The following is a 19,375-nucleotide window of genomic DNA, read 5'->3' as shown; positions in this document are numbered from 1 at the left end:
AAATGTTTACTAATGACTTTTAATGTGACAGGCTTTGAAGAGTTGATGACACCTGAAGAAAAGAATAAACTCTATGCAGCTATTGGATATAGTGAGGCATCTGTTGATCCAACTTTGCCCAAATCGGTAAGATCTGGCTAATTTGCCAGAGTTCAGACTTCTCTGCCTTAACCTTTATGCTTGACTGGGAGAATTGAAGAAAATAATCATTGAGTACCTTTGCCTAACTCTGAGCCATGATGTTGCAATACATTCTGGGGCACGTCTTCTAGTTTCAGCTCTACTCTACCAATTTTGTTTCCAATATCTTTTTTTTTAATACACAATTTTTTTTTCCCACTCGTCATGGGTACACAGCAGTCCATTTGGCCTTTCTTTTTTTTGTAGTTATGTCTACAAAATAGATTTCTTCTTCATTTGAACATAGTAACATAGTAGATGAATTTATTTTGATTTTTGCCACCAGACCAGAAAAGCAGACTAGGAGCTTCAAGCTATGCCCCAATTTTGAAGAGAGTGTATACTTGACTGATGTTTTGAACTATAATATTTGTGCACAGATGTCACCCTAGGCATTCAGGTTTGGGAGGTTAGCCTGCATGCCTACCTGGCAGGGAAGTTCAGGGAGTTGGCACCGAAGACTCAATGTGCACCACAAGGAGTAGTAATGAACACTGGTGCCAGTGCCATGCCAGAGAGGTCCTTGACTACCTTGGTTCTGACTGGAAGATAGGGAATGGAACAAAAGTGATGAATCTGGCTTTCTTTGCAAGCTGAGAAAAGGATTGTGGGCTATTGAGCACAAAGCAGGGAAGGAGTTAGCACTAAGCAAAGGTTTTGAAGCACTGACACATCTCACTGGTGCATGGCTTCCAGAGCAAGGAGATGTAAAGTAGGTTGCGCTATTCTAAAGTGCTCACGCGTGGAGGTGAGCTCTACCTTCCATGAAAAGACATCACTGCTTGGAAACCTTGAGACAGGAGCTTTTTCCACTGATGGCCAAAATACAGCGGAGGATGTCTGTTCCCCTGCTAGGCTGATCCTGGAACTGTGGTACTTTCTAAGGCTGAGTTGAAAGGATGATCGAAGGGGCACTTGTTTGGTAGAGGTCAGAGGTTCACCCCATAAATTTCCCTTAAGTATGAAGTCACCTGCAGGCTGGCAGTGGAATATCTCAATAATTCCACCCCTGCCCAGAAATAAGAGAAACAAATCATATGGCAATGTCAGATTTTAAGTATGTTTTATGTATTATTTGGATCCTTTTGTGGTGTGTTGAAATTATACATAATTGAATTTTGTTTGTTTTGACTGCTACCTCCCCTATTTTGATGAGTTGTCTGCACCATTTGTTTGTGGACCTCTATGCTGTTCTTGATGCCATTTTCTTTGAAAGATCAGTGTCATATGTATTTGCATCCCACATTGTGTGGCTTTTGATTTCAGTTAGGTTGAAACCGGTACCATCTGCTTCATTCTGGTTCTGTCTCCGCTCTTTTTTTTTTCCCCCAGTTGAATTAACCATGCGCTTTAAAACAGTTAGCTTCAGGGAAAGTTGTCTCCATATCATATTTCAAAGCACTCTCCACAGTAAATCATTCCTTGCCAGAGGACATTTTCTCGCCAGTGTATGTTTGGAAGATGACTAACACCATTCTATTTAATTTGCCTGTTCCAAGAGAGCTTACTACACTCTTCATAGTCGTCATATGTAGCTGAATATATCAAACTAGTTGTTGGCAATGCATGTCCATCATCTTCTGTAGAAAGCCATTTTAGATATAGGAACACCTACAAGTGCTACTTGTAAATAAGTTCCAGGTCCAGTCCACACCTGAAATTAATCTAAAATAAAAGTGGGAGGACGACCAAGGATGCCAAAGACTGAGAAGATGTATAATAATAGGAGACGTTTATTGAAGTATGGAGACTCCATACTTCAATAAACTTCTCTATTATTATACATCTTCTCAGTCTTTGGCATCCTTGGTCGTCCTCCCACTTTTATTTTAGATTGTTGTATTCCGTGGGGTTTCTTGAGTTCTCCATTTTTTGGCGGATTTCTTTTCACACACCTGAAATTAGCCATATTTAGCTCCCACACTGATGTCCTAACTGAGCCAATGTTAAAGAGGTCCTAAAAACTGAAGATGTCTGTTCGACAATGCTTTGAGCTTAAATATTAGAACATTGTTGGGTAATGATTTTGCCAACATGTTAGGCTAATACCCTTCATCATAGACTGAAGTCAAGTGCAAACTTTCCCAGTATGCCCCTCGGGGAGAGAGGACATGCAAAATGCCTTCAGTGAAATGCTGTATGTAGAGGGGGAATCTCTTTATGCAGAAAAGTGGAAAAACTGTAGATCTTATTAGGAACCATCAGACCACTCTGCTTCTCTCGACATGACCTATTCTTTTCTCACTTGGGAGGTTGTGGCCATTTCAGAGTAGAGGTTTCAACCCAGTCCTTGGGACACAGCCAGCCAGTCTTGTTTTCAGGATATCTACAATGCATAGACATGAGATAGGTTTGCATACAATGGAGAAATGCATGCAAACTTCTCATGCATATTCCTTGTGGATGTCCTGAAAACCTGACTGGCTGGGTTTGTCCAGAGGACTGGATTGAGAACCCATACTCTAGAGGAAGCTGATCCTAATCCAAAGGTCTTTCAGCATAACTTTGTCTGCTTCCAGAGTGGTTAAATCTTCAACAGTATTGTCAGAAATCTCAGTAATGACAACCAAGAAGCAAGAGAAGTTACATCGAAACACCTTTGGATTAGCAAGAGAGCTGCTTGTTGATCTCAAGATTTTCAGAATCAGCATATGCACATAAGTATTGCCATACTGGGACAGACCAAAGGTCCATCAAGCTCAGCATCCTGTTTCCAATAGTGGCCAATCCAGGTCACAAACACCTGGCAAGATCCCAAAAAAGTACAAAACATTTTATGCTGCTTATCCCAGAAAAAAGCAGTGGATTTTCTCCAAGTCCATTTTATTAATGGTCTGTGGACTTTTCCTTTGAAGCTGTCCAAACCTTTTTTTAAACCCCGCTATGCTAATCGCCTTTACCAAATTCTCTGGCATTGAATTCCAGAGTTTAATTACACATTGAGTGAAGAAATATTTTCTCCGATTCGTTTTAAATTTACTACTTTGTAGCTTCATCGCGAGCCCCCTAGTCCTAGTATTTTTTTGAAAGCGTAAACAGATGCTTCCCGGCTACCCTTTCCACTCCACTCATTTTATAGACCTCTATCATATCTCCCCTCAGCCGTCTTTTCTCCAAGCTGAAGAACCCCAGTCGCTTTAGCTTTTCCTCATAGGGAAGTTGTCCCATCCCCTTTACCATTTCTGTCGCCCTTCTCTGCACATGCAGATGTTGTTGCACTTTGTATGGGTATTGGGTGGATTTTTTGCATTTGGACTACATGATTATTTCAGATAAATTCTTTATTTTTTTTTTGCTCACTGTCTGAAAAAAATTGGGACATTGTTGTGAGGACTGGACTCTTATTTAAAAGATAGGGTGCTTTAGAAGGTGCAGCGTATGATGTAGGCATACTCTGCTCAGGTCTAGACATAGTATAAGGGGGGGTGTGTCCTTTATAAAGTCCTGTGACCTTGAAAATTATTTTGCTCTGTGCTTTGGTGATTTAAAGATTTGGGGATAAAAGAGGAATTGTAGGTTTATTGCTTAAAGACAGTTTGAATTTTAATAAAGCAAACTTTATTATCCATAGTATAAAATCCTTTCCCCACTAAACTTGGAACTTTCTGCCAGAGCTACAGCACTAACAGCCTCTAGAAGTCACAACACAGCCTAGTTGTCTTCATAACCACACACCCCTATCACATCTCTTCATTTATGGTAATAATTTCTAATCAATTAGGATAACAAGAGGAGTTTCATTACAGAGTTTTAATTACTTTCTGAGAAGAAAACACTAAATAAATCACACAAAATACCATATAATCTTAAGGCTCTCTATATTAATCTAATATCCCTACTACTTTATCAAGTTTTAATTAAACAACTCAATAATACTAAGATGCAGAAGGCAGTCCAGCAGCGAGAAGGATGCTATCCAGTCTTTTGCATTGAGTGTCATATGTATGATTATCTCCCAGTTGGCAAGAGGTTATATGTGTGTCCTCAATCGAAAGAGCTCCTAGCTCTCAGAGGACAAGTCTGTTCTCTTGAAGCTAGAGTAGCAAACTTGGAGGAGCTGAGGGAGACAGAGAGGTACATAGAGGAGACCCTCAGGGACGTTGTAGAGAAGCACCACCTCTGGTCTGGCAGCTGCACTGCTGCCTTGGAGGAGGGAGGTCTCCTAAAAGGAGAGCATAACCCCTGGTGTAGGAAGTACACATTACCACTTTATCTCGCATGCCAAAATGAACTGTATCTCTCATGCCGGAAATGAACTTTCTATATTTGATTATCTAACTTATTTTATAACTCTGTCATTCAGGAACTTCAATGCAATACCTCTTTGTATTCTATTGTACCATTTATCTGCCTTAATGCAATACCACTTGTAATTCTCTATCCGGAAATGGCGATCGCCATTACGGCATAATGTAAGCCACATTGAGCCTGCAAATTGGTGGGAAAATGTGGGATACAAATGCAACAAATAAATAAATAAATATTGCCCAGGGGGGAAGAGTTGGTACAGCTATTGTAACATAGTAACATAGTAGATGACGGCAGAAAAAGACCTGCACGGTCCATCCAGTCTGCCCAACAAGATAAACTCATATGTGCCACTTTTGTGTATACCTTACCTTGATTTGTACCTGTCTTTTTCAGGGCACAGACCGTATAAGTCTGCCCAGCACTATCCCTGCCTCCCAACCACCAGCCCTGCCTCCCACCACCGGCTCTGGCACAGACTGTATAAGTCTGCCTAGCACTATCCCTGCCTCCCACTACCAGCTCTGCCACCCAATCTCAGCTAAGCTCCTGAGGATCCCTTCCTTCTGAACAGGATTCCTTTATGTTTGTCCCACGCATGTTTGAATTCAGTTACCGTTTTCATCTCCACCACCTCCCGCGGGAGGGCATTCCAAGCATTTACCACTCTCTCTGTGAAAAAATACTTCCTGATTAGATTAGTAAGCACTGACCAAAAGTACTTCTATGCTGAAGCCTGATGCAGACAATGTGCAGTGAATGTATGAAGAGAGGGCTAAATAGCTGCTTTGCATATGGGATTTAGTGAGGTAGACCAAAAGGGCCAAAGTTGCTGCAGTAATTCTAACCTGTAAAGACTTGACTGTGGAACAGAGAGAAGCAGCCAGTTGATCATAGCAGAACTGTGTACAAGAAGCCAACCAGTTCATTAATGTCCTTAATTGATCATTAGGCATATAGATAGCTGGGTGGCTGGTGGACATAAGGATTGCCTGGTCACTTACCTGCCTGTTGTGACGGTGGCAGACCTTGCCTGTCACCTAGGTAGGATTTTATATAGTGCTAGGGGGGAACTGGCTGTCTTGATACATGTGTGTACCAATGACATAGGAAAATGTGGAATTATGAGACTGAAAGCGGCTGAGAACTGATATGTGGATAGTGATAAGGAAAAGGTGGATATACTAACCATATACTTAACAGAAGAAAATGCTGGAGAAGGAAATGCTGGAGAAGGACCTCTGTCAGCTGACAAAAGCATATATGAGAGTGGAGTAGACCTCACACCATTCACAGAAGAATGTGGACAAAACCATGGGGCCGGATGAGATTACTACTACTACTATTTAGCATTTCTATAGCGCTACAAGGCGTACGCAGCGTTGCACAAACGTATAAGAAAGACACTCCCTGTTCAAAGAGCTTACAATCCAATAGACAAAAAATAAAGTAATCAAATCAATTAATGTGTACAGGAAGGAGGAGAGGAGGTTACAAGTGGTTACGAGTCAAAAGCAATGTTAAAGAGGTGGGCTTTCAGTCTGGATTTAAAGGTGGCCAAGGATGGGGCAAGACGTAGGGGCTCAGGAAGTTTATTCCAGGCGTAGGGTGCAGCGAGACAGAAGGCGCGAAGTCTGGAGTTGGTAGTAGTGGAGAAGGGAACAGATAAGAAGGATTTATCCATGGAGCGGAGTGCACGGGAGGGGGTGTAGGGAAGGACGAGTGTGGAGAGATACTGGGGAGCAGCAGAGTGAGTACATTTATAGGTTAGTAGAAGAAGTTTGAACAGGATGCGAAAACGGATAGGGAGCCAGTGAAGCGACTTGAGGAGAGGGGTAGTATGAGTAAAGCGACCCTGGCGGAAGACGAGACGGGCAGCAGAGTTTTGAACCGATTGGAGAGGGGAGAGGTGACTAAGTGGGAGGCCATCAAGAAGCAGATTGCAGTAGTCTAAACGAGAGGTGACAAGGGTGTGGATGAGGATTTTGGTAGAGTGCTCGGAAAGAAAGGGACGGATTTTACGGTAGTTGTAAAGAAAGAAAGGACAGGGTCATGCATGAGTTGAGGTTGCAGGGTGGGAGACTTAGGAACAACATCAGGAAATACTTTTTTCACAGAAAGGGTAGTTGATGCTTGAATGTTCTCCAGCAGGAAGTTGTGAAAAGCAAAAATAGTAATAGAATTTAAGAATGTGTGGTATAAACACAGAAGATCACTATATGGAAAAAGGATGGAATCAATTAAAGCAAATCTTAATTGACCTCATAGCTGGAGTGAGCTTTGATGGAAGCTTCAGAGGCTGTAAAATAAGACTTAATACCAGTTAGACTTCTATGGTCTGGGTCTGTTAAATGGCAAAGACAGATCAGGATCAGGGCTAGAGTGGGCTTTGGTCACTCCAGTAGTTGGGAAGTAGGACCAGTGCTGGGCAGACTTCTACAGTCTGTGCCCCAAAATTGGCAGGAAGATATAGAAATTAAATATACCAGTGTTTAATCATGAAGATGTGGAACCTGTGCAGAATGCCAGATTCAACTCTGGCTACCTTGTTGGGCACATTGAATGGACCAGGCAGGTCTTTATCTACTGACATTTGGTATCTTACTGTGGTTCCTTTTATCCTTAAGGGTAGGCTGGAAGGGTCTCCAATATGAAGAAAAGATCTTTTAATCCTTTTGTCACAAAACGCCTATCCACCCGCCTGGGGTTACCATGCGGCCACTTAGAGGGTCTATCCCCAGCACAGCTCAGGTCTGCCTGCACCTGCCGCTCATGCTCTACACTAGCACCCTTCTCCCTCCGACTGGGTCACAACCGCCTGTATGCCTGGGGAGATCAGGACATATATAGCTGTTCAGTTATCAAATATAACTGTTTTTTTACAGGGCTTCAAGTGATCTAGCACCTTGTGTTCTTAATCTTATAGTGTATACAATACCTCCTATTTAAAAGCAACAAACTCCATGGGACCTCTGCATGTTTCATATTCATGCCTCGATGTAGAAAATGCTTATTAGAACATTGTAGTAAGTTCCAGTACACAGCATTCTCATACATGTGCTAAAATACATTTTCACACAAAACAGTAAAGTTTACAAAAGAAGACAAACGGCCACCCCCTTGCGTCCACACACACTACATTGTGAATCAGAAATATCAAAAAAGTGGAGAAAAAAGACCTCAATGAACAAACCCATACTCTCCTCACAAATGTATAGAACTAGTACATAAACCATCACTGGCCAAAAAACTCCACAATAAGAAAAACAGAGTGAAGTATTGTAGTCTTGTAAACAGAAATAGTTCATAATACTGCAGAATCTCCAATAAAAAAAAAAAGTAAACAATCTTATTTGGTCAGTCGCCACATCATCTTCTGCAATCCATCAGTAGATACCTGACAGGGAAACCCTGTTGCACATAGCCATTTGTCTTCTTTTGGAAACTGTATTGTTTTGTGATACTTCAAGAAAAATTGTTTAAACATAAAAGAATCAGTACAGACTATCTGCAATACAACAATTATACTCAGTGTCATTTTATATCTTAATTCTAAGAAATAAGTCTTCAGTAGTGACTGAAATCTGGAAAAGGAAGTTTCTGTTCTTATAGTGGGGGAGGGTGATAAACCATAAAGAAAAAAACCCCTACATTTCCTGTAGATTCATAATGTGCCTTAACAGATGGCAATACTATATGTGTTTGTCAAAGGATCTAAGATTGAGGTTCAGCACATATGGGATTCTCAGAAACGAAAGAAATGATGGTGTATTCAGGTGGACAGCCTTATGGCTAAGGCACAGAATTTTAAAGCAAACATAAAGGCAATGGGAAGCCAATGAAGTTTTGCTAATAGTGAAGCAAGAGACAAATTTCCTGATCTTACAGTGTATACTTGCTGTATTTTGTAGTGTTTGGAGGTGGTGAATTTGAGCTTTAGTGATACCAGCATAAACGGTGTTACAGTATTTATTTATTTATTTATTTTTTTGATTATTTATTTTAAATTTCACAATTTAAATACAAGCATTTACATCTTGTTACAGAAATTCAGAGTAGGTAATATTTAAGGAAATCAACATGAAGATATATAACTCTTTCTTAGACCACCTAAATCAAACAACGGGGGCGTTAAGAAACATCGGTGGTATATATTTTAAAGAAAAAAAAAGGACTAACAAAGAAGGCCTGGAGATTTCCACGAATTAACATAATAAATCCAAGTTTTTACTTCTCAGAATACTAACTGGTAACTTTTTTCATTTGCAAAAATTCTCTCAGTTGCACCGGTTCAAAGAAAACATATTTCTTATCAAGGTAATTTACTAAACATTTACAGGGATAAGAAAGAAGAAATTTAGCCCCCAAGCTTCGTGTCTCCTCTCTAAGTGCCAAAAAGGCTTTACGTCTATCCTGAGTGGTTCTCACCACGTCAGGGTAGATCCAAATTCTATCACCAAGAAACATTTTTGTTGAATTTCTGAAGAATATTTTCATTAAGGAATTCAAGTCTTGTTCAAACACCATCGAAACTAATAAAGTTTTCCTTTCTAGTGCTATAGTATCAGTTTGTTCAAGAAAATCAGTCAAATTTTGTAAACCATCAGGTTCTTTTGATTTTTCTCCACGCTTTAAGTCGGGAAGGTAGTATACTTTGCAAAATGGAGGAATCAGGTCTGGGGAATATTGAAGCACTTCAATCAAGTATCTTTTACATTGCAGCCGCTGTTAATTCTAAAGCTCTTGGAAAGTTCAAAAGGCGTAGATTTAAACGCCTATTATAGTTTTCAAATTGTTCAATCTTTCGGTGTATCATTAATTTGTCTTTGATAAGCATATCTGTTTTTACTTTTAGGTTAGAGATATCCGTTTGGACGGCTATATTCGCCTTTTCCGAATCTTTCTTAAAAGTCTCAAAGGCAGTAGTCAATGAGTCTAGTTTACTCACGATTGGTGCAACTGTTGTTGTAAGGGTTTGTATCGCAGCCCAGATAGATTCTAAGGTTATCGCCTCGTGAGCTTGCTGCTCGATGTTGATAATTTTCCCCAACGTTTCAGTGTGAGTTCCGGCAGAAAGAGTTCCCCTCATGCCATCTTCGGACACTTCCGGGGCTTCTAGCTCACTTCTGAGACCCGCTGGGCAAGGCGGAGGATTTAATTCCGGCGAGGACAATGTTGTTATGCTTCCCTGTGAGAGTGGCGTTCCACCTACGTCTCTCACCGCGGGAATACTCAAACCGGCAAATCGTGGGGTGCTGGTGGCATACCTGTCGAGCGTCGTCTGACACAGAGCGGCCTCCGGAGCCACTGCCGGTATGCTCTTGACCGCTCCTTTCCGCTTAGTGTGCGGCATTTAGGCAAAAAGAAAATAGTAAAGCAAGAAAAAAAAAGATTGCACCACGGAAAAGTTCAGGAGCTAGAGAGGCAACCTCCAGTCAATCCGCCATCTTGACACGCCCCCCCCTCGGTCAATTGTGACTCCCCTACAGTATTTATTTATTGGGATTTATTAACTGCCTTTATGAAGAGATTCACCCAAGTCGATGTATGAAAATATTGAACTGCAATGTGACAAGATGGAATCCTGAGGAACACCAAAAGTAAGAAAGTACTGAGGAAACAGAGTTGGAGGTACCTACAAAAAAGAAGCACTCAGTGAGACAGGATCTAAACCAGTCTAGAACCTACCCTGACACACGTATATTCTGTAATTGAGACAGAAGAGTATGACTGACCAGATCAAATGCCATTGATAGGTTAAGGGAAACTTAAAATAATATCTCCTCTATCAAGAAAGGAATAAAGATTGCTGAGAAAAGCTGTTATTGTGGTCTCTGTATTATGATGGGTTCTGAATCTGGACTGCTACTACTACTATAAATCATTTCTATAGCGCTACCAGTCGTACGCAGCGCTTCACAATTGAACATGAAGAAAGAAAAGACAGTGCCTGCTCAAAACAGCTTACAATCTAAATCAGGACAGACAGGACCAATAAGGATAAGGGTAGGACAGACAAAAGGACACATAGGGAAAGGGGCTATTGAAGAGAGGAAGACAAGATAAAGGTTACGAGCAAGTGACAAGTTAGGAGTCAAAAGCAGCATCAAACAGGTAGGCCTTTAGCCCGGATTTGAAGGCGGCCAGGGATGGAGCTAGACGTAACGGCTCAGGAAGCCCATTCCAGGCATAAGGTGCGGCAAGACAAAAGGAACAGAGTCTGGAGTTAGCGATGGAGGAGAAGGGTGCAATTAGGAGAGATTTGCCTAGTGAACGGAGTTCCTGGGAAGGAGTGTAGGGAGAGATGAGGGTGGAGAGGTAGTGAGGGGCTGCAGAGTGAATGCACTTATAAGTCAATAAGAGGAGCTTGAATTTTATACGGAAACGGATAGGGAGCCAGTGAAGTGACATCAGGAGAGGGCTGATATGGGCATAACGACTTTGGCGAAATATTAGTCGTGCTATGGATTAGACTGCGTTGGATTGAGTATAGATCGCTGATCACAGTGAGACATGAGTTGATCGAATACTACTTTGTTGGTCAGTTTAGAAACAAAACAGATTTGAAACAGGCTGAAAATTCTCTGGGCAAGTTGGATCCACAGATGCTCTCTAAGACAGACTATAGCTCTCTTCTTGCAAGTGGGAACATGACCCAGAGTTAAGCTTTGATCGATCATTTCTAAACAGATAGGAAGGTGGCCATGGTGAAAAACTTTAAACCACGTGGAAGGACGTGGCTCTAGAAAGTAAATGGTGATGTTCATCAATTTTAACAGCCCAGCTAATCATTGTGAAGAGGGGAGAGAAGGAAGACAAAATAAAAGAAAGATGGACTTGAGTATCAATATTTACCTGTTTGATTGTTAATTTCTGTTGATATACTTTTATTTTTATGATGCTTTTCCAATCAAGAAGTTTCTTGTATATTTCTTTAAATTGAATAAATAAAATAAAAAAAATAAAATAAAAGAAAGATAAGATTCTGGTAGGAATATCAATAGGTTCTTGTAGGTTACTGTCCAGATGTAGCTGTTAGGTTAGAAGATTGGAAGTTTGAGAGTTGTTTAGTCAGTTACATAGAGAAATCACCTCGTTTGAAAAATAGGATGCTAATTCCAAAGCAGGTGGTTGAATGCAAAGGCTTGCTGAAGGGCTTCTAGTCAGTTCTGTCACCAGTGAAAACATTTATTTTTGTAGGATTGCTAGAATTTATAGGTAGGGTTCGTGTTTGAATGATAGGAATTAGTGCTGCTGTTACATGGTAGATTTGCTATATGTATGTAGAGTTAGGTTTTTTTTCAGATTCTGTATTTCACAATGTGCCTGCTAGTAGAGAGCTTTTAAGTTATTATCAGAATATATAAATGTTTTTTGTGGATGCAGAGCATGTTTACCCTTAATTCATAAGAACTGCCATAATGTATTGGACCAAAGATCTGTGAAAGTTATGTATGAAGTCTCATATATGAGTATCATCTGGCAGGTGTCCCCCAACTGAAAAAAAGATCGAGAACCACTGCTCTAGAATAGTTTAATATACTACTGAGTATGCTACAATAGATACAGATGACAGTGGTGGTCTTCAATTTTGAAATGTATTCTCATGGCACTCAAAAACAAGGAATTCTGAGGTGTGGAGCAACTTCACTATTACATTGTCTAGGCAATCAGGCAGAGATGGCTGGGAACTTAGTACACGCAAAGCAATCTACTCACAACAGCTCATTAGAATTCCACTTGTAACCCATACCACCATTGCTCTAGTTCACAAATGACAGTAAACATTTAACAATTTCTGGTATCTCTATGTACAAGCCCCCCCCCCCCCCCCCCCCCCCCCCGATTACTGCAATTTTAAAAATCGTGCGCTGTCAGGAAAAAAAACAACTTCAAAACAGTGCATGTTGTTGCTGTAATATGCAGCCAGTTGCTGCATTAGGAATAAATATCTCCCTTCTATCAGAGTGTGAGTAGATTTAGAAAGGGGGAAAAAGGCCAGACCCACCCAGCAAGAGTTCCCTGGTGGCTCAAATAGCCTGCAGTCCGTGGCCGCATCTCACCCTGATATTTACCCTAATGGCCCCTTGCACTTTACACTACGACTGTTGTTTACCCCACCAAAAATACCTTGGGGCCCGAAGTGAACCCCCTAATGCCCCTCTCAATACCTCTAGAACTCTCCAACCACCCCCCCCCCCCCCCAAGTCCACTTGTTCCTAACTTCAGATGCAGTCTTACAAAATGGCAGTGCCTGGCACCACTGTGTGTTGGGATGCAAAGCATAGGATCAGTTTTAACAAATAATTCTCTTGCCTTATTTGGCAGACCGACCATGGAGTCACTAAGTAAAGCATGGGATGCAAAGCATAGGATCAGTTTTAACAAATAAGGGAATTATTGCCTTATTTGGCAGACCGACCATGGAGTCACTAAGTAAAGCAGTGATTCCCTTATTTGGTAGAATGATCCTACACCTTGTGGCTTCCTATGGTGGCCCAGAGGCAAGAGTCAGTGGACTTCACTCCTCCCTCTGAACCAGGGTTGAGGTTGGGAGGGGGGCCACCTGGGCCATAGGGTATTATTTTGCTGAGGTCAGAGAAAGTTGTGAAGGTGCAATCTGGCCACTTGGGCCACCAGGATGGTCTTTGGGGTGAAAGTAGAGAACTAGGGGTTACTTGGGCTCACCAGAGAGACCTTTCATAGTGGAGAATGTGAGGAGTGGGAAACCAGTGGACACTTAAGTTACCAGAGATATCTTCAAGGGTGAGTGGGGGTCCAGAAGTCTCTTGGGTCGTACAAAGTGAAGTGCCACAGAGGAGGCAATGCCTTTGGGTCGTCAATATTGTAAGGTCTTTAATTTATGGATCAGGTTTTTCAAAAATGTCTTTTGCATTATCAAGAAGAGAAACTCAGATAAGGATTTCCCTGCTGGTGTGGACAATTCATCTTGTCAATGGAAGAATCAAAATTGCTTAATTGTAAGGATGGTTCACCATGGGCAGCAAGATAAGTCATACACACATACTTATTTTCTTAGGAAGTGATCCTGAATACACAAATAGACTGAAGGGATGCAGAGGTGAATACACAAATAGACTGAAGGGATGCAGAGGTGATAACACATTCTCAGAAAGATGACCTAGGGTTTTTGAACTCTGAGAACAGTTCTGTTAACATTGGATGACATTATCCACCACTGCGTCCAATGTTCCCTATAAGCTGTACGACTGTGCACCCTCTATCACCTGATCCATTTTCTACCTCCTTCCGTGACACTCCCTGCTGCTGCGGCTGCTTTCCCAAACCAGCAGCAGCAGTGGCAAAACAAAGTAGAAACGTGGCAGGGCTGCTGAAAATGTCTAACTTACATTTAAGTAGTGATATTCAACCACGTGAAGGGCAATTCTATAATCTAGACACCTGCATTTTTCTGCCCCTGGGTATGTATCATGTATATAGCGTACTGGCACTTAAGTGTACATTTATCTGTAAAAGCGCTAGCAGGGCAATTAAGATCTGTTCTATAATGGCACACCTAGCTTAAATAGGGGCCAGTGCTCAAAGCTGGGCGCAGAGCATAATACCTAGCCCATAAAGCTGCTGGTCCTTCCCCCCGTGATGTCACTTCTGGTTCTGGGACAGAGCTGGCAGCTGCGACTTTGTTGCATTTGCCATACTGGGAAACACTACCACGGGTTCGTAAAAGTGTTTATGTATACATGTCTGTGTATGTATCTGTAAGAAGTGCTGACAAGGTAATGTAATGGAAAGTTTTTGTTCACATTAACTCAGTCCTTTGCTCGCAAAGAGAAATTTTTGCTCACTCCAACTCAGTCCTTAGAGGGAATATTGACTACATCTGATTTATTGTGCTGTTCGTTGAGAAACACGGTTAGAGATGAGCAACATAACTTTTCAGGTTCTTTAATATGTAGATATCCAAAAATGTTCTTAGAGGAGGATATTTGGGAATTGAAAACTAAACTAAATGTGTATTTGCATTTTGTTTTATTAGTATGAAGCCATGAAACTTTCAGTACAGCTGTTAAGCATGTCTATATTACTACGAGAAGACAAGAATAAAGCAGAGTTGATGAACTTTGCAGTAATTGGTCTGAGCACAAACTTAAAACAGCGACCAGGAGCACAAGCAATAAAGTAAGCTTTAATCTATAAGCCTGAAATTGTTTGGGTATTTTTTTTTTAAGGAAACAGAACTACTTACCCTGATGAATATCTGTAGAGTAACAAGGTTTTGAAAGAGATAGAAACATGATTGAATTAAACGAGGTTTGAAACTTGTGAGCATTAACATCAATTGTTGAGTTTTCAATGTCTGATATTTTATGTATATGTATTTCCTATAAGCATTCATGCATTGAATCATGTTTCATGAATATACATTCATTCACTTTTTTTCACATTTTGTTCCATATGACAACAGGGAATCAGGTTTGTAGAAAGATTAGTTGACAGGTGAGGCTCATTAGGAGTCTTTTGTTCTATACTAGGAATTTAAAATTTTGGTGGGTTTTATTATAGAAAAAAGGCGAGAGGTCGGATGGGGCAGTGGCAGGGATACCCTTAGAGGAGGTGGTGAAGCATATTAATGTATGTTATCATGCAACACTTTTTGTACTATTAATTACAATAATCTCTTAGACCCATAGAACCTGATCTATTGGGATGTGGGATATAATTGAAATAAGATGATGGAAAATAAAAATCTGATGTATGTGAAATTACTGGAATGGTAGTCTAAGCTTAACTCTAGTGGCTGCTTGCCCAGATCATTCAAAGCTACCACACTGTACCAAATTGCTCATCTAGTTGTTTACCCCTGGTTTCTCTTTTGAGAAGCTCTATCCTCTAACTCTCTCTTTATGTGTTTTACCTTTTCTATTGATTATGATGTTCCTTTCCTATTCTTATTATAGTCTGTAGATGAATGTTGTGGTAACACTAAAGGTAATATGGTAAGTGCTTAATAAACAAATATTTGACCTATAGTCCCTGCATTTTCAGCAGCACCACCTTTGGAATGCACCCAGATCCTATTCTTTTTCTAATAGATACCCTAAGTTGTCCATTCAAACTCAGGAATTAAATATGTGGCCAGTGCTGCTGCTGACAGCATTAGTGCTTCTGGATATTGAACTGGGATTGTTAGCAATCTTTAAAAATAAATGGAACATGTTCAGGGGAATACTTCTGATATGTTTTTCCATTTTTAAAAAATTCTTTAGATTAAGGAGGATTTTCATTTTTCTTCTCTGTCCCTCTTTCTGGTTAAGACAGCTGACTTTATAATAGAGAAATTGCCAGTCTGTAATTGATGTGCACTGTGATATGGTTCTTGTAAACATATGCTGTCAGTTTTGCTGAAAAATAAGAAGGAAAAAATAGTGGGCATGGTGTACATAGCCTAGCATTGTGGTGACTTGAAGAGAGCAGTATTGGCAATCACACAAGCGACTTTAACTGTAAAGTTCACCAAGGTAAAATACTGAAAGTTTCTTTTGCTAAACTTTGCTGTAAATTTTATATTTCAACAATTTATTATTGATGATTCAACAAGTTAAACAGCCAACAAGCTCCTTGCTGTAAATTTTAAACCAAGATATTGCTTCTTTATTACAGACTAGAAATACAAATAAGCACATTTGAGGTAACGGGTATGCAGCAGGAAAAGTCAGTCCCCTGTCTCCTATCTTCTCGAAATGTCATATCAGAAAAGAATGAATCCCTTTTGAGCATTATGTTTGAGACTAATCCCTTGAATGAGAGTGTTGATCAGAAGCTTAGAATAGAATCTCAACCTTTGGAAATTATATATGATGCAGTAAGTATCAAGTATGAAACATCTCTATTTGTAATTCTTTTTCATGATGTTTTTCACAGGCTTAATACAGTTTTTCCATTCTATGATTTTGTGTTAACAGAAAACCATTAATAGCTTAGCGGATTTTTTTCGTCCTCCTCAAGATGTGCATCTTGAACAGCTGGCGTCAGCCACTTTGATGAAGCTTGAAGAATTCCGCGAGAAGACATCCACAGGTGAAAAGCAATAAGCAGTTTGTGATGTAGTGTACAGTCACTGTAGATAAATTCTGAACTTTTAAATGCATGAGTAAATACATGTGTACTTTTGTTACCATGTGAAGTTAACGGCTTATGTTAGCTACTGAACAAATTTGCTATAGAACAAAATTTAAAAAATGGCAGATTTTATAATAAAACTAGTAAAAAAAAGGCCCGTTTCTGACACAAATGAAACGGGCGCTAGCAAGGTTTTCCTCGGAGTGTGTAATGTTTGAGAGAGTGTATGTGAGAGTGACTGTGTGTGAGAGAGAGAGTGAATGTGCGAGAGTGTGTGTGAGAGAGAGTGAGTCTGGGTGCAAATGTGTGTGTGAGAATGAGAGTGTTTGCAAGTGCGTATGTGAGACAGTGTGAGAGAGAGAGAGTGTGTTTCACACAGATATACAGTGTGTGCGAGAGAGAGAGTGTGTGTGAGACACAGACTCTCTGTGAGACTGAGTGTATGAGACCAAGACAGTGTGTGAGTGACAGTGTGACACATAGAGAGTGAATGTAATACAGTGTGAGACATACAGTGTGTGAAAGTAAGAGAAAGACATTGACTGTGAGAGAGAGAGTGTGTGTGTGACCGAGATACCTCTCCCCCTCCCTCTCTGGTGTCAGGCCCCCCTCCCTCCCTCTCTCCCTCTCTCTGCTGTCAGGCCCCCCTCCCTCCCTCTCTCTGGTGTCAGGCCCCCCCCCTCTCTCTCTGGTGTCTGAGCGTTACTGTGCAGGACGCTGAGCTCTGGCTGTGCTTCAAGGAACTGACCAATCCTATTTAATAGAATGCACCTCCAACATTCTGACGCCGAGAAACCTCGTGTGGTTGGTCACTTCTGCTTGTGACGAACCCAGAAGTATGTGATGTCAATTCAGGAGATGGATACAGAGAGCAGGAATTCCTGAGCCATGCAGTCAGCTTCAGAATGTTGGAGGTGCGTTTTATTATATAGGATCATGAAATGATGCTTTAATTTGAAGAGTTATAGCGGGTAGCTGGGTTTTTTAAATAATGCATTTCTGCATGTAAAGCATGTGGAAAGTGGTGATTATGTAAAATTGTGAGGGGTATGCATGTGTAAAAAGTAGCTGCACAAACTCGGCATCACGTGGGTAGGCACTCCTGAGGGTGCACTTTGAGTGGAAAAGGGCAGAGCAGCAAAGTATGTGCTTAGTTAATAAAATACGTGTGTACATGCACATATGTGCACCTTCCTTGGATCAGGTACAAATTTGTGCAAGACCATTTGTATGCTACTGGGGCAGATTATGGGAGATTGTTTTTAATGGCACATTCATGTTGTGTCACCATTATAAAATAGGTGTATTTAGGTGTCATGGTATATAAACATCCCACAGAGTGTCCAAGCCAAGAAAAGACAAACAATCCCACATGGAGCAACAAGGAAGCAAGAAACAAGGGGTGGGAATGACCAAAGTGATGAGACAGGATGTTCAATTGAGTCTTTTATTGTAGGCATCCACAGGAAATAGCACAAATTCAAAGCTATAGACAATCAAACACTGAAACATGGACTCTACAAGGCCCGTGTTTCAGGTTTAGCCTTCATCAGGATTCCGGACAAATAAACAGCAATATGTCAGAGTAGTGATTAGTGAGAGAAAGCCAAGCTTAAAACATGCAGCGATATTGATGCCAATGGACAGCAAACAATAATTTGATTTTGAACTGCCCATGAAACTACAAACTCATTATCAAGGTGAAACTCTGAGAGCCAAGGCATGGAAGCAGTTGCAAAGTACATGCACAGATTTCAAACTGAAATTTCTACATGTGCATTAATTTCACTGATCTCTAAATTATACACTTTTACCTACAGTAGAGGTGGGGACAGGAGGGGCAGTATTCAGATCACATTTGTTTGTGGTTATACACATCCATATAAGCATGTCTGATTTTTTAAAATTTTCCTCCTATAGTAAAGATACCAATGGCTAACTACGGAGTCACTAATGTGGGTTGTTATAGGTTTGGTGGGAAAACATTGGCTGTTTGTATAAACTGAAAATACTATTTTTTTAAAGATGTACTTCGTGTCGCTTTTGAGTTTGAGTCACTTTTCCTAAGGCTGCTTAAGCAGCAGATAACCTGGAGTTAATTGTAGCATTAAATATTCTTTTTGTTGCTTGTGTTTTGAATCTAGACTTTGAAAATACCCATGATTCAAATACCAGCCTTGAGGACTAACCTTTACATGAACTTTAAAGTTGTGCAATGTTTAATTAAAAACAAAACAACAACAACAAATCAGGATTTGAGATAAAAGAAATTGAAGCTCACAATATGGATCTCTTTTAGAATGTGGCAAGTTCAAAAACCTAACTTATCATTATTAGTGGTCTGTGTAGCTCCATCATATTTATGAGCTGTGTTAGGCTACTATGAGAGCTCTATACTTCTATATCTGATTGCAGTTATAGGAGTCGATTGGAAAAAAAAAAAGAAACAGTCAAGAAAATATGACTGTGACTACAGATCTTTATATAAAATACAGCATGTATTACTCAAATTCTTTTTGGTAATAAAAAAAATGCAGATGACATATGATTTAGAACAGGGACTGCTGTTACCTTGTGGGTTTTTAAAAAGTTTTTTAGATAACAAATTTGCATAAACTATAGACGCACTGAGACATATTTTCAAAGCACTTAGCCTTCCAAAGTTCCATAGAAATCTATGGAACTTTGGAAGGCTAAGTGCTTTGAAAATATGCCTCACTATCACCCAGGAAGTGGACACAATGAATACCTTTAATATGATGCTAAGATAAATAGGGTATATAGCTACATCACATCTGGTTAGATCTTCATAGTAGTCCTAGCCTTCCGTGCATGGGGAGGAGGC

The 19,375-nt window shown here is 40.4% G+C and overlaps 1 protein-coding gene across 1 annotated transcript in view; it reads left to right on the top strand.

Annotated features, from left to right (window-relative positions):
• VPS13A (vacuolar protein sorting 13 homolog A) overlaps positions 1-19,375 on the top strand; it is a 556,982-nt gene that overhangs the window by 144,820 nt on the left and 392,787 nt on the right. Inside the window, exons 16-19 of the mRNA XM_030193720.1 lie at positions 32-126; positions 14,447-14,589; positions 16,072-16,273; positions 16,374-16,488. Of these exons, the coding sequence (XP_030049580.1) occupies positions 32-126; positions 14,447-14,589; positions 16,072-16,273; positions 16,374-16,488 (555 nt within the window). The remainder of the gene's footprint in view (positions 1-31; positions 127-14,446; positions 14,590-16,071; positions 16,274-16,373; positions 16,489-19,375) is intronic.

This window comes from Microcaecilia unicolor, chromosome 2, assembly GCF_901765095.1.
Source record: "Microcaecilia unicolor chromosome 2, aMicUni1.1, whole genome shotgun sequence".
NCBI classification, from domain to species: Eukaryota; Metazoa; Chordata; class Amphibia; order Gymnophiona; family Siphonopidae; genus Microcaecilia; species Microcaecilia unicolor.
The sequence above is the reverse complement of the archived record's forward strand: the minus strand, read 5'-3'. Positions and strand labels throughout refer to the sequence as shown.